The following is a 13,971-nucleotide window of genomic DNA, read 5'->3' as shown; positions in this document are numbered from 1 at the left end:
AATTAAACCTTGGGATCTAATAACAACTGACAAAGTTCTCCAAATAAATTTTTTTCATGCGCCTCCATATCTATGTAAGAAGTAAAATCCTCCAGAACCAGTCATCATAGAATAAATAATTTGATCATACACTGACCTCTGTTCAGCAGTTAAGGTTGACAACAATGACATGTGGGTTACAGCCAGCTCTTTCTTCTCATAGTTTAATTCACCAACCAATAAACTATTTCTAAATTGAGCCATTTTTGACTTTGAAGGTTGTGGCATGAACTCAATCTTATCAAGAGATTTACCATTCATGAAGAGCAATTTTTCAAACTTAATCAAATAGAGATTTTTCAAATCATCATCGCTAATTTGAAGACCTACAACATAGAGAATGACTTTAAACACATAATAAGTGTGTAAATACAAGTAAAACATATGTTTAATATATAATTAAATACATTGGTAGCTTAGCCTTTTCCTTACGTCGTACAAAAATCCTCAACACAAAAGTTTCCATGTTGCTTCCCAAACGACAAAAGGATTTGTCACTGAATCTATAAACAATAACGTAACAAAAAAAATCTCCTCATCTGATTACCAGAGGCCAAATGGATGGCTTCAATAATAGCATCCACGAATTCTTTGTCGTTTCGTAACAATCTAAGTGCAACACATACTTCCTTAAAGATTTTGTGTATTATTCTAGCCACCGCCTTAATATCACTGTAACTTGTGCACCCCTTTAGTATTGTCAACATGAGTCTCAAATAAAAAAACATTACCACGTCTGAGGGGAATATAAGTAAGTCTTCCAATAGAATTACTTTGTTGTCTAGAACGTCACTCTCTGACACTTTTATCATAAATAAATCTGATAGGAATTTTACCATAAGTCAATTTCCTTCCATCTGGATATTTTTGGTCTGCCTCTAACCAAGCCAAAAACATCGTGCCAACTTCTTCGTTACTGGTAACAACAAAATCAAATGTAGTACTTTCTGAAAACATTATAAACTGCTCATTTTCTAGGTGAAATGAAAGTCTTATAACAGGAGGCTACCTCTGATGTATGTATGTAGTACTAAAAAACCCTTTAGACAGCCTCTCACGGTGCCGAATATCTACATTCATATTGTTGTTTTATTTCACCCAAAACTCGATTATTTTCAGTTCGGTTTAAAATAATTGTGGCTTTGACAGGGCCTTTACTAACACAACCCTAAAATAAAAAGAAAATGTTAAACCTCATACATTAAGATTCAAAATCTAATAGAGAAATAAGTGAAAAATAAAAACCAACAAACCTTAAATTACAAAGCGACGAAAAATGAGACTTACCAACATACTTGTCTTCCTTTTTTCGTTTTAGAAAATACTTGTCTTCCTCGTTTCATTTCGCCTCGCTTCAGTTTTTGTTCTTCAATTGTGAAGCGTTGTCTTTCATTCATTTCTGTGTTCATATCAATGTCCTTCATTCTCCATTCTTCCTTTCATTCTCAATAATATGGTGTGTTGCGAAAAAAATACAAGGAGTAATAACCTAAATGCTAGTTTTGTTTTTCAATTTAAGTTTCAGCAATACAACTCAACAAATAATATTCCACCTCCTAAAATATTATTTTACATAAGCGACAACTAGACTAAAATTGTCTCTGACTAATGCCTTTAACGTCAAAGACAAACGTGAGTGTGTTTGAATAATCGAGGGACCAAAATAAATATTTTTTAAATTAAAGGATTAAACCGAATCAAAACTAAAAATACAAGCACGAAAAAAAATATTAACATTTTTTTAATTTAAAAGTAATTTTTTCTTATTTAGATGTTTTTTTTTTAAAAGAGAGGGCAGTCTTAAAAACATGTTTTCTTTTTTAATGGTTAGAGTCTTAAAAACATGTTTTGATAAAAGAAATAGAGCATATATACATTAACTCAAAATTTAATATTATACTAAAAAATATTTAATATATAGTTATGGTGCCACCTCTACTAGTTTGCATCATACGCATAGCACGTTGTTCGAATTAATCCCACTGTTCCAGGTTTCAGGTTAAGCTTTCTTCCCTCTTTCTATTTTACTTCTATCTTCCAATTTCTTCTTTCTCTTACAATCCATCTTTCCGATCCCAAATCAAAACCGTCATCATAACCGAAACACACTACTCTCGTAGATCTCTCAATCTCAAAAGCTCGTTTCTTCCTTTTCTCCGCAATCCCTTCGCTTCGCTTCTCTAGGGTTTCCACGAACCACTTCCGCTTCTTCCCATTTAAGGCAAGCTTTTTCTCTCCTATCGTGTAATCGATAACCGTGCATTCCAATTCAATTGCAAACGGTGTTTGATAAGTTCGTAATAGTTTTTGATTTGTTGATTTTCATTTGGAACATGCATGTGATTGTTGGATCTAGTTGGTTTGTTTATGAATGAGAGACTGTGAAAGAGTTTGATCTGCATGGAAATTACTGCTATTAATAGTGTTTTTTGTGAGTTTTGTGTGGTGGATTTGAATTGAAATGATTTTGAAATGTGTTATTTGATGGACTTGTTGTAGCACGAGTTGGTTTTCGTTAGCAGCTAGGTTCTAGTAAGTGTGTTCATTAAGTGTTAACAGTAATGAAGCAAATCGTGGTTGAAAAAGAAGAGAGGCTGTTATATATGGTTTTAGTAGTATAGTATTAGTAGTTGCTTTGACAGAAAAACAGTTAGAGAATAAATCCTTAGTGGAATTTACTGTATGATGTAGGGTGAATGGGAAAAGACTAGTGTTTTAGTCACTTTGCTAAAGTGCTGTTAGTTGTTACTATAATTGCTATTTGACAACAAGTTGTACTTAACTGAGTAGCGCAGGACAATTGCTGTTTTTTTTTTTTTTTTTAAATTCTGCTCTGCTGTAGCTGCCATTTGATAATACTGGGTAACCAAAGGTATTTCCTTGTGGTAATTAATTTGGCAACTTATGTTTTGTGCAAAATATGTTGATGCGAATGGTGTTTTGGATGAGGGAGGGCACCAAACAATTATAGCGGTAATTTGTTATGAAATACGGGTGTCCTTATTTATATTGTGAATAAGGGTTGATAACTTTGGGGTGATGATAATGAGATGGGTTGTCAGGAATTTTCGCCTACAAGACAAAATCATATTTAAATATATCACTGTATGTAATTCTCGAATGGTATATTCAAATTTAAGGATGAGTTAAATCCTGTTCTCCTCCCTGAAATTTAGTGGATATGTTATAATTGCTAAGATATACTTAAATAACTGCGATATATCATATTGACAGAATTGTTGTTCTTGGTATCTTTTTATTAGGTCTTCAAATTGGCTTGAATGACCGTGTGGCGACAACCAGGCTATGACTTCAAGCATGTTGAGTGGGGAACGAAGGTAATTTTAGACTCGTGCATTGAAGGCCACTAGATTTGGGCTAGTGATGGGGGATTTTGGGTATTCGAAAGCTAATTTGTGCCTTGTTGTGCATATCGTCTTCTGATATGTCCTTGTAGAAAACTAATTGTGTTTGGGATCATATGATTCTGATGCTAAATGCCAACACTAGGTTCCTTAACTGAGGAAGTTTCAAATTTTGATTCCTCCATTTGTGCATGAATGTATTTTTGTCAATAATATGCTGAATAGATAATGATGAAAATTTTGCACAGGTGGACCTCTTCCACCAGAAGAGGTGGTATGACCGTGTTAGGGAAAGTTGCAGTTCCAAAACCTATAAACCTACCCAGTCAGAGGTATTTGATTTCTGGCTGAATTATTTACCTTCACAGTTATCTAGTGTTGTTGATCCATGATCTAAACTTTCTTATTTTCTTCTGTTTTAAGGTTAGAAAATCATGGTCTGGACCCAAATGTGGAGATAGTACCCAAGTGAGTAAATTTTCTATTAATTTGACTAATTGTAAATTTTGGCTGCTTTTGTTCCTCTAGACCAGATAATTGATTCTTGTGTTTTCTTATATTGATTAGGGGTACCCTTGGCTGGGGCAGTAAATCATCATCTTCTGCATCAAATGCTTGGGGTTCATCTGGGTCTCCAAATGCCAATGTTGTGCCTAGTTCACCCAGTCATCTCAGTACCCGTCCATCATCTGGTGGAAGTGGCACACGGCCTTCAACTTCTGGTAGTGATAGGGCTTCTGAACTAACTACTGGTGCATGGGGGTCAAGCTCCCGGCCTTCATCAGCATCAGGGCCACCAGCATCAAATCAGACTTCTCAGACATCATTGCGTCCTCGCAGTGCTGAAACAAGACCTGGTAGTTCACAATTATCTCGATTTGCTGAACATGGTACTGAAAATTCAGTGACTTGGAATGTTGCTAGAACTACAGAGACACTGGTAGGCTTCTGTTCTTATTTGTGGTTAGTCACTTCATATGACGTTTTTACTGTAATTTATGGTACCAAAAGATTAATAGATTAGTTTAACCAATGTTGAAGATGTTGCATCGACAATGACAATAGTTGATTTGCGAGTTTATTCGCATGTAGCCAACAATTTTCCAGTTCGCACCTTCTATCTTTTTTTGGTTTGAGAATGATACAATATGTTGTCAACGGGCATAGTTTCTTTGTTAATGAAAATGTTTGCATATTTAAAAAATATCTCACATAAGTATCTTACAATACATGTGGGTTGTATCTCAATTCAATATAAAATTGAACTCAATCGATGTGAATCTATAGTGTGTATTTTTTTGTAACATGAATCTCATCTTGAACACCCGATTCACTATGATGAATCCGGTTTCATTATGATGAACCCGATTCATTCTAATGAGTCACTTCCTATTTAGTATAGCCATGTTTGTTTTTGTCAACTTTGTACATTCAGCTACTTTTCTTTTGGCATTTGATTTCTGACTTGAATCTTAAATTACTTGAAAGTTAGCAGATTAAATTATTTGTTAGTCTCTTCGTTCCAAAATAACTACCATTTTATCATATTGTCTGCATTGCTTACTTTCTAGTCAGTATATTCCACTATACATTTATGACGATGACTAACAACCAATAGTTAGTAATAGTTAATAAAGATAATTTTGTAAGGTTACAACATTCTTTAATTTTTATATTACTTTTCTCAATCTGGGAAAAATCTAGGACAGACATCTATTTTGGAAATGAGGAAGTACTTAAAAATGTCATACTTTATTAGTAATACTGTATCTTACCATTCATAATAATATTTGATCTGTGATTTGGAAAATTGGTCTTTTGATTTGCAATTTGAGTGAATTTGATAACCACATAACATTTCTATTGTGTCTTCAATTTTTTCGAAATATATTTTTGATCATTTTGGACAGATCGCAGTACACTTGCGGTGATACTGCTCTGCGACATGTTTCAAGACCTCCCTGAGACAAAGGGAGCATTGTATCACTTATCGGTAGTTTTCCATCATAGCTCTTAGAATGTGTGGGTTGCGTCTAACTCATCCCTACAAAACCGACTTGTAAGGTGAGAGCTGCCGAAACTTTATAAGCACTACACATGTCATATCTCTAAGCAATGTGGGACTAAATCCACTCCTTCGAACCCAACACAATGAAGGTTTTTGAGGCTACAATGAAGGCAAGCCAAATGCCACAATTAGTAGACTAGGGGAGGCTCGCAATGAAGACGGATTTTCCAACAATAGCTACTATTGTGGTGTTGCAGCTGCTAAATTGATGAAGACCCACTTTGTCCCTCTTTCTGTTTTTCCCTTCTAGGAAAATCTACTGTCTCACTCCCACTTCTCTTTTCTACAATCAGCAGCCCACCTGGTTATTTCAAATGAGCCAGCAGTTTTCTGTTCAAGTCTCATCTTCTTGCCGATATGTTTTTGTCCCAGCCTGACATTTTCTAGCAACTTACTTATTCTTATTCACCACTCTACAGATTCACGTATGTTCTTTGTTGATTCAGTTCCAATCTCTTGCTCCCTTGTTCACCGGTCTGATTCACAGTTTCATACACATCTTTGTTTCTGTTTTTTTCTTTACCTTTTTTTGTTGCTGTGTTACGTTCTTAGCACTTCAGTTAACAAGCCTGCTAATGCCTGCTAATTTTCTGATCAATTTTTATCATTTTTTTAAAATTAATTGCACCATCTTTTTTTTAACACCTTTTGCCGTTGTTCCTGGACCTTTGTTGTTGGCTATTACTCACTTTAGACTGATGGAGATTGTGTTCATATTATGACTTTTGAGGACCCGTTTGATACTTAGGATGATAAAGACAGGATAGAATGAACAGTCATATTAGGTCTTAATCCAGTGTTTGGTGAGCCAACATGATAGGATAAGCCGTTCTTGTCACTATTAAACATTGTATGTCTAATGTAAATCTTATCATGGAATTAGGGTTAAATTAAAAACCAACATGATAGAATAATAAATTATTTTATGCATTTATCTTAATTTTTTATGGTTATTTTATGTGCATGACCTTTTTAATTTGATACAATGTATTTCATAATTTATATTAAATATATTATTTTATATAGTTAAATAATATTAAATATTAAAAATGTATAGAATTATTTACCGCATATAGTTTTTATTAATTGCACCATCTATTTTTAATAAACAAAACTTCCTTATTTCTATGAGTTTGTTGTTGTTGACTATTTATTTACTCATTCTTTATGACTTCTGGTCAATAGTGTTTGTCTTTATTATGTTTAATAAAAATGTTTACTGTTTAAATCCTTGCACTATAAACTATTAAGTAGGTATCCATGATCTTTGACCTACTAGCGGCAGTCTCGCTGTCAGATGCTTTGCACTGCTATCTAGGATTGGCAACCATGCTTTAGAAAATATCGGGGGAAATGACAAAGGAGTCCCAAGAATAAGAAGGCAAGGCTAAGTATCAGAGGTTACTAGGGAAACCTTTGTTGACACATACCAAATCTGATCTTGCATACACTCTTAATATTGTAAGCCAATTCATGCATGACTCTAGGGTAAGATCAATGCATACTAAACGATATATTCTTAATACCTAGAAACCATCTCTTTTATATTGTAAGCCAATTAATGCATGACTCTAGGGTAAGATCAATGCATGCTAAACGACATATTCTTTATACCCAGAAGCTGAAATAGGACTATTTTTTAATTCTAAATAGTGGAATTTTGCAATGATGGTGTACATGGATGTTGATTATACTGTCAGTTACTGGTTGACTGTCCGCTTCTGGTTATTGCATGTTTCTCTGTGGAAACTAGTAACTTGGAGGAGTAAGATATATACTATTATACTGTAGTTATTCAGTGGAGCACAAAGGCTAAATTTTGAGCTATGGTTCAAGGTTTATGTTAGATATTGTGGATGAAGATTATATTGAATGACACGGTAATGGATTCTCTCAATTTTCCCCTCATCTTCTCTCAAGTTTCCAAATTTCAACCCTTAAATCTCCTTTCTCCTTTTATTTCATTGTAAATCCTCTTTCTCTCTCCTTTTCAATGGAAGGTGGGAATTTCAGTGGACCCTCATGTCACACGAGAGGATTCATTCCCGGACTACACATTTCCTACCAATATATTCCTGGAATGTGTTTTGAATAATTTGACAAATATCCTTATTTTAGTGGATTTGGTGATGTACTAGTAACTTAGTAAGAGTAATGCCACAGTAGTATTTGACCTTATTATTTGTTAAAATAAGATAATTGATTAACTCTTTCCAAATTTCTTTGAAGCTCTTCTGTTGTTGTTATTTGAAGGGACGTTATCGAAGTTGATTTACCATCTGTATCTGATATTGTACTGCTGTCCTGATGTAGGGAATTAAACAATACAAGAATGATGATTTTTCTTTGAGCTCTGGAGATTTTCCTACTCTTGGTTCTGAGAAGGACAAATCTGTACAAGATGTTGAGTTGCAAGGTAGCATATTATGCATAACTATTATTAGTACTAAGGGTAATATGGTCTTGTACTAATTAACAATTTTATATTGATAGATAGTGCTGCATTCTTTAGTCTTGGTTGCATTTGTATTTTTAGATTTGCAATTTTACGCTGCTTACATTGTTCATTGAGGAGTGATTGTTGTAATATCCGGTGCCCTTCCCCGCCTTCTTTTAATTTACTCCTTGAACTTCTAGTAATTGCTGTGTGAATACGCACTCAGAAACCGAAAGGTTTTTTTATTAGAAATTTGTGTTTTGCCCACTTTGTCATGTTCTTGCTGTAGAGTTTTTGTTGGTTTTTTTTTTTCTTCGTCAGAGTTAAACATGAAAAGAGATTAGTATGCCCTATTACTTGATATGTTCTCTTAGTTTCCATGTTGTTTTCATTTGCAGTTTTCTTGTGAGGATGTCTCATCAGCTTTATACTATTTTCTTTTTTAAGATTTCTTTTTATGAAAAATCTAAAACATCTTTTATTTAGTATAAATTGATTTTCTTTTATTCATATCAGCATGGTATTGCAAGTATTGAATTTAAAATTTACTTTTCTTAATTAACATGTTCACACTAATTTGCTTAACTGTTTTTGCTGCCGTGTTTAGTAGATTTGTATGACATGAATTTTGAAATAGTTGAGAGAGTAACTTCAGAGATGTTAATGTTTTTGCTGCTGTGTTTTGTAGTTTTGTATGACATGAATTTAAAATAGGTGAGAAAGAATAACTTTAGAGATGTTAATTGTTTTTTAGAACTAATTGCATTTGTTAGTTTTGATTAAAAGTTTATCAATCATTGGCAGATCACGCTTCTCATATTCGGCCAGACTCTTCTTCTGGACTTGGGAAAGAAAAAAATGAGACCTCAACTGCTGGTTAGTCTTCATGTTCTTGCGGTTATATCAATGTGTTGGTGTTTTTTTTTAACTTGGTGTCGGTTTGGTTTTGTTACTGCCTATTTCTGCTTCTAGGTTTGTGATTTTGTGTTGCTTGTGTTATAGATGATGTTCCTGTCCATGCTAATGCAATGGGTGAAACTGTAAATTCTTGGAGAAGAGACTATCAGGCTTTCAATGAGGATGGTATGAGGCCCGGAATAGAGAAATGGCAGGGGAATCTTCAGCACTATCCAAATGCTGGTGTTCTTCCTCAACACTTTGATGTTTGGCGCGGTGCTCCAGTAAATAACCATCAACGTGATATTTGGTTTAGAGGCCCACCTAACGGTCCTCCTTTTGCAACTCCTGTTGCTCCCGGTGGCTTTCCAATTGAACCGTTTCCATTTTATCGTCCACAATTTCCACATGCTGGTCTTGCCAATCCACCTCAAGTTCCTCCTCCTGGAAGCGGTCCAAGAGGGCAGCATAATAATGGAGAAGTCTACAGGCCTCATATGCCTGATGCTTACATTAACCCGGGTATGCCATTGAGACCTGATTTTTTTCCTGGCCCAATGGCTTATGAAGGCTACTATGGTCCCCCAATAGGCTATTATAATTCAAATGAACGAGATGTTCCATTCATGGGAATGGCAACTGGAGCATCTGTTTATAATAGAAACTCAAGTCAGAATCCACATGAGCCTGGCAATTTACATGGTAGGTCTGGTGGACATGATAATATGGTAAAGCCATTGGCCTCAGAACCAGTAGAATCCAGTCATACTCCTGATACTGTTGGACCCTACAGGGTTCTTCTTAAGCAACACAACAAGTGGGATGGAAAAAGTGAACCAACAAACTGGGAGGACTCATTAACAACGAATGCATCATTTGTTAACGTGAGGGACCAACCGGTAATGTCTGTCCAGGAGAATGATCATATTAGGAACATGGAGATGGATTTAAGGAAGACAAGTGTTCATGGCAAAGAAGTTTCTTCTCAAACATCAGGAAACCAAGGATCTAGTTTTATCAAAAATGCCAAATCACTTGAAAGCACAGGAAGCTCTAATGAATTTGATAATATTGCGGCAAGGAAAATGGATGGTGTAACTTCTAATACACTAGAATCTTCCTCAAGGTTGCCCGCCCCTAAAGATTCCACTCTGATTCAGAAGATAGAGGGTTTAAATGCAAAAGCCAGGGATAATTCATCTACTAAAAGTAAAGAGGAGAGAAGGAATAAGTTTCATGTTGGTAACCATGCGGAAAACGAAGTAAGTGCTGGTGTTGTGTTTCCTGACACATCCCTTGCTACTGAAGTTAAAAATCCAACTGCTCGTGGAGTGGGTACTCTTGGAGGCGAAGATAATTCTGAATCATCATCTCTCAGTGGAACAGCTACATCCAGGTTGGCCATTTTAAAAAAATATTAACTGCTCTAATTGTGATTATTTACCGTAATGAACATATTGAAATGCTTCTCCACAGGCATATTTCTCATGGCATGCAAGGCAGAGGCAATCATCGCAAGGGAAGACTTGATACTCAAGATGCTGATGGTTGGCGAAAGAAATCTGAAGTTATAAATTCTTCAACTTCATCAGGTGCACAGCTGGATGCATCTAACATTCTTGTTGGTGAGCATCAAATATCTGTTGATGCCTATGAAAGGTCCGGGTCCTATAGCCAAGTAAGGCGCGAAGGAGACTCTATGCAAACCTTAGCTGATTCAGCTGATAGCCATGTACAGGTAATGCATACACCATTTCTGTGCTTACTACTTGCTATGCTTACATTAAAATTTTTCACACTTCGAAACTCTTCAGCATGCTAAAACAAAAGAGTTAGTCAAGCAACGGACTAAGCAACTGAGGGAGGAAGAGGTGGAGCGGCCTAAAAAGCAAAAGGATAAAAGTCCAGTGAAGTTAGATGGGGTAAACAGGCGCACACAAGCCGTGAAAAGGTCAACACAGAAAGAGTATGATGTAAATTCTGCCTTACAGAATAAGCAAGAATTTCAATCTTCTGAATCCGCAACAGTATTGGGTAAATCTGGAGCAGCCACTTCATCTGTAAGGCCTAATGACAATGATGCTTATCTGATTAGTGATACCAACATTAACAGAGTTGAAAAACCACCCATCTTGTCCAGTGAAACATCTTTAGAGACACTAAAGAATGCTGACAAAGAGCCTGTGCTGAGTCACAATAAATCAGCGACCTTGTTCCAAGATGTTAATTGTGGTGATGCCACTAGTGCTTTACAGGTTCACAATAATGCCGTGTCAAGGCAGAAAAAAATGGGCCATAAACCTAAACATAATCTTTCTCTAGAGAAGACTATGAATGTTTCTACAACCTCAACTGCCCCTCAAGTTGAGAATCACACAGGGGCTACAAATGAAGTTAGTTCAGCCTTACCAGTTAATTCAACTTCTATGGCTGAGTCGTCTGTAAACCAGAAAAAGAAAAATAACAGGAATAGCAGAAACAAACAGAAGGTTGAAGAGACTTTGTACTTGGCTTCATTACCATCGGTAATACCAAAGGAAGCTGGTCTTCCGAGAACCTCTGTTGAAAATAAATCCAGGGTAGACATTGAGTCAGACCAGGGTTCAATTCAGACATCATCCTTGCCTAAAGACTCAAATCAGTATTCAGACCAAAGATTTGTAGAGAATGAAGAATCCTCTGGTAGAACGAATAGCCAGTTAAAATCACAGCATTCTCGTAGGATACCAAGAAACATGCAGGCTAATAGACAAGCAGAGAAATCCCATGGGAGTGATGTTTTGATGTGGGCACCTGTTAAACCACCTAACAAGATAGAGATGTTGGATGAATCAAGTCAGAAAAGTAAAACTGAGGCAATTGTTCCTGCAAAGAGTGATCAGCAGGTGCATAATTTAAAAAATAAGAGGGCTGAAATGGAGAGATATATTCCAAAACCTGTTGCAAAAGAAATGGCTCAGCAAGGAGGTTTACAACAAATGGTTTCCTCAATAAGTCAAGCTCCAACGGATGACTGTGTTGAAAGAGTTGATTCTGGTCCTCAAGGTCCCCAGATAACTCAGCATGCTATTTCAGGTGTTGGGAAAGTGGGTTCTACAATGGAATCTAAAAATGGAGATAGCAGGCAGACTAGGGCTTGGAAAGGAAAAGCACATGGATCCTGGCGACAAAGGAATTCAACAGAATCAAATGATGTGCATGACATGCAAGATGGAGGTAGCCATGATTCAGACTCCTATCAAAATATTCAGATAACTATGGAGCGTCAGCAAGTGCAGATGTCTGAAACAAACTTGTTGAGAGGACATTCGAAGCATGCTAGTGACATTAATAAACCTGATGGCTTAAACAATTCAGACAATCATGATTCAGCTGTTCATGTTTCTGCTCCTATTATCAAATATCATAAAGCAGTGGTAAGGGAGAGGCAGGTTCCTCTTAGACGACAGAAGGGCACAGGGGTTAACCATGATACTGATCAGAAGAAAAATGCTGGGGACACGCGGAAAGAATCATTGTTATCATCATCTGATCACAATCAACAAGATCTCAATGCCGTTTCTACGGAAAGTCAAAGTACTGGAGAACGTATGTCATCTCATTGGCAACCCAAATTTCAGGCATCAAATAATCATAGAGGAAACAGGCCCAAGAAAAAGGAGTCTACTCATACAGGTATATCATTTCGAGATGGTCAAGACAAAGAGTATAGCACTATTATACCACAACCTCCCAGCCAATCAGTTTCTGAGAAGGGCTGGGGTGATGATGATTGGAATCTGGAGACGGTAAGGGAGAGTAGAAATGCTCCGCCAAAAGGCCACCCTCGCTCAAATCAGGTAGCTGTTAGCTCAAGTGAGCAGGCTCCAACTGGTATGGATTTTAGGCATCAGCAACGGCCATCATCTGATGTTCGCAGAAATGGAAACCAAAATCGTTTTGGAAGGGGACATGAATCTCAGGGAGATTGGAAAACTCAAGATGACCGGCATTATCATAACCGGCCTGCTAACCGGGAAAGACAAGGTCCAAACTTTCATAATCATTATGAGTACCAGAATAATGGGCCACATGTTGGTGACATCAAATCAGACAACGAACGACCCAAAGATGGTAATTATCAGGCTGGGGGAAGATTTAGGGAGAGAAGTCAAACTCACTCAAGACGAGGTGGTGGTGGAAACTTCTCTGGTCACTAGTTAGAGTGGTGATTTTGACTAGAAGCTGTTAACTACTGAGTAGTGGTTCTTTTCAAGATGTTTTTTGTGCTCCATCAGAAGCCCTTACATGTATGTATCGGTGCTTTGTTCAGTCATGTTGGAGTATATGTAGTGCAGGTTTCAGATTATTTGAGTTTTGAATGGTAAATGCAGTTTGCATAAGTTATGTTCTGATGATTGGTAAGCATTGGGCAGGGAACAATGAAGAAGAGGCCTCCATTTTTTTGGGGCTGGGAAGAGAAAGTTTGATGGCCGGTGCCCTGTGATTTATTATTCTTCCTATGTATCTGAATGAAAATAGTAATTTGATGGCATGGTTTTTTTGTTATTTGTTTCATCGATACTTATGTCCATTAACTCTGTACTTTATGTTTATTCCTTTTTATTTTATAGAAGCTTATATATTTTGGTTCCAAAGGTTTTTGAGTCATTCTACGAAGCACGAGAAGAGTGATTTTAAGAAAATTTTGAGATTATGTAACCATCATGGACTTGAGGGATGGTTGATTATCTATACATTTTACGAGGATGACATTGATGCATCTGCGGGTGCAATGGCGAAGCCAGAAAAGTTATAAAGCCCGGGCACAAATTTAAATACCATAAATTCATTGTATATAATATATAAATAGTCATCAAAGTGACTTGAATATCACTAAATGAAACAAGGTAACCATTTACATGAGAGAATGTTTTTTTTTAATATATGTGGTATCCAACCAGTCAGATTGACTAATCCACATAGAGGGCTTTCATCCTGCGTAGCCCTTGAGGGTTTGGGGTAGGGGTAGGGGTGTTCAAAAATTTGGTTAACTGAACCAAATATCTTATCTGAATTGAACTGAACCATAAAAAACTTAAACCATTTAAATGATTAATGAATTGAATTGTTTATTTTAACCAATTCAATTAATCAAATTGAATTTAAAAACCAATTTAAACTGT

The 13,971-nt window shown here is 36.3% G+C and overlaps 1 protein-coding gene across 3 annotated transcripts; it reads left to right on the top strand.

Moving 5' to 3' along the window:
- The first annotated feature begins 1,956 nt into the window (after positions 1–1,956).
- On the top strand, positions 1,957–13,363 carry LOC131661775 (protein MODIFIER OF SNC1 1-like). 3 transcript variants are annotated; one of them, XM_058931397.1, is made up of 11 exons: positions 1,993–2,037; positions 2,160–2,260; positions 3,303–3,377; positions 3,653–3,736; positions 3,828–3,872; positions 3,972–4,344; positions 7,786–7,888; positions 8,714–8,785; positions 8,912–10,202; positions 10,283–10,544; positions 10,621–13,363. In XM_058931397.1, exons 3-11 carry the CDS (start codon positions 3,346–3,348, stop codon positions 13,003–13,005), a joined length of 4,647 nt encoding a protein of 1,548 aa, XP_058787380.1. In that variant the 5' UTR covers positions 1,993–2,037; positions 2,160–2,260; positions 3,303–3,345; the 3' UTR covers positions 13,006–13,363. The 3 variants fall into 3 exon arrangements, with proteins under 3 accessions (XP_058787381.1, XP_058787379.1, XP_058787380.1); XM_058931398.1 differs by lacking the exon at positions 2,160–2,260 and having other exon boundaries at positions 1,957–2,037; XM_058931396.1 differs by having other exon boundaries at positions 1,979–2,260.
- Positions 13,364–13,971: the final 608 nt, after the last annotated feature.

This window comes from Vicia villosa, linkage group LG3, assembly GCF_029867415.1.
Source record: "Vicia villosa cultivar HV-30 ecotype Madison, WI linkage group LG3, Vvil1.0, whole genome shotgun sequence".
Lineage (NCBI taxonomy): Eukaryota > Viridiplantae > Streptophyta > Magnoliopsida > Fabales > Fabaceae > Vicia > Vicia villosa.
Note: the sequence above shows the minus strand (reverse complement) of the source record. Positions and strands in the feature narration are given on the sequence as shown.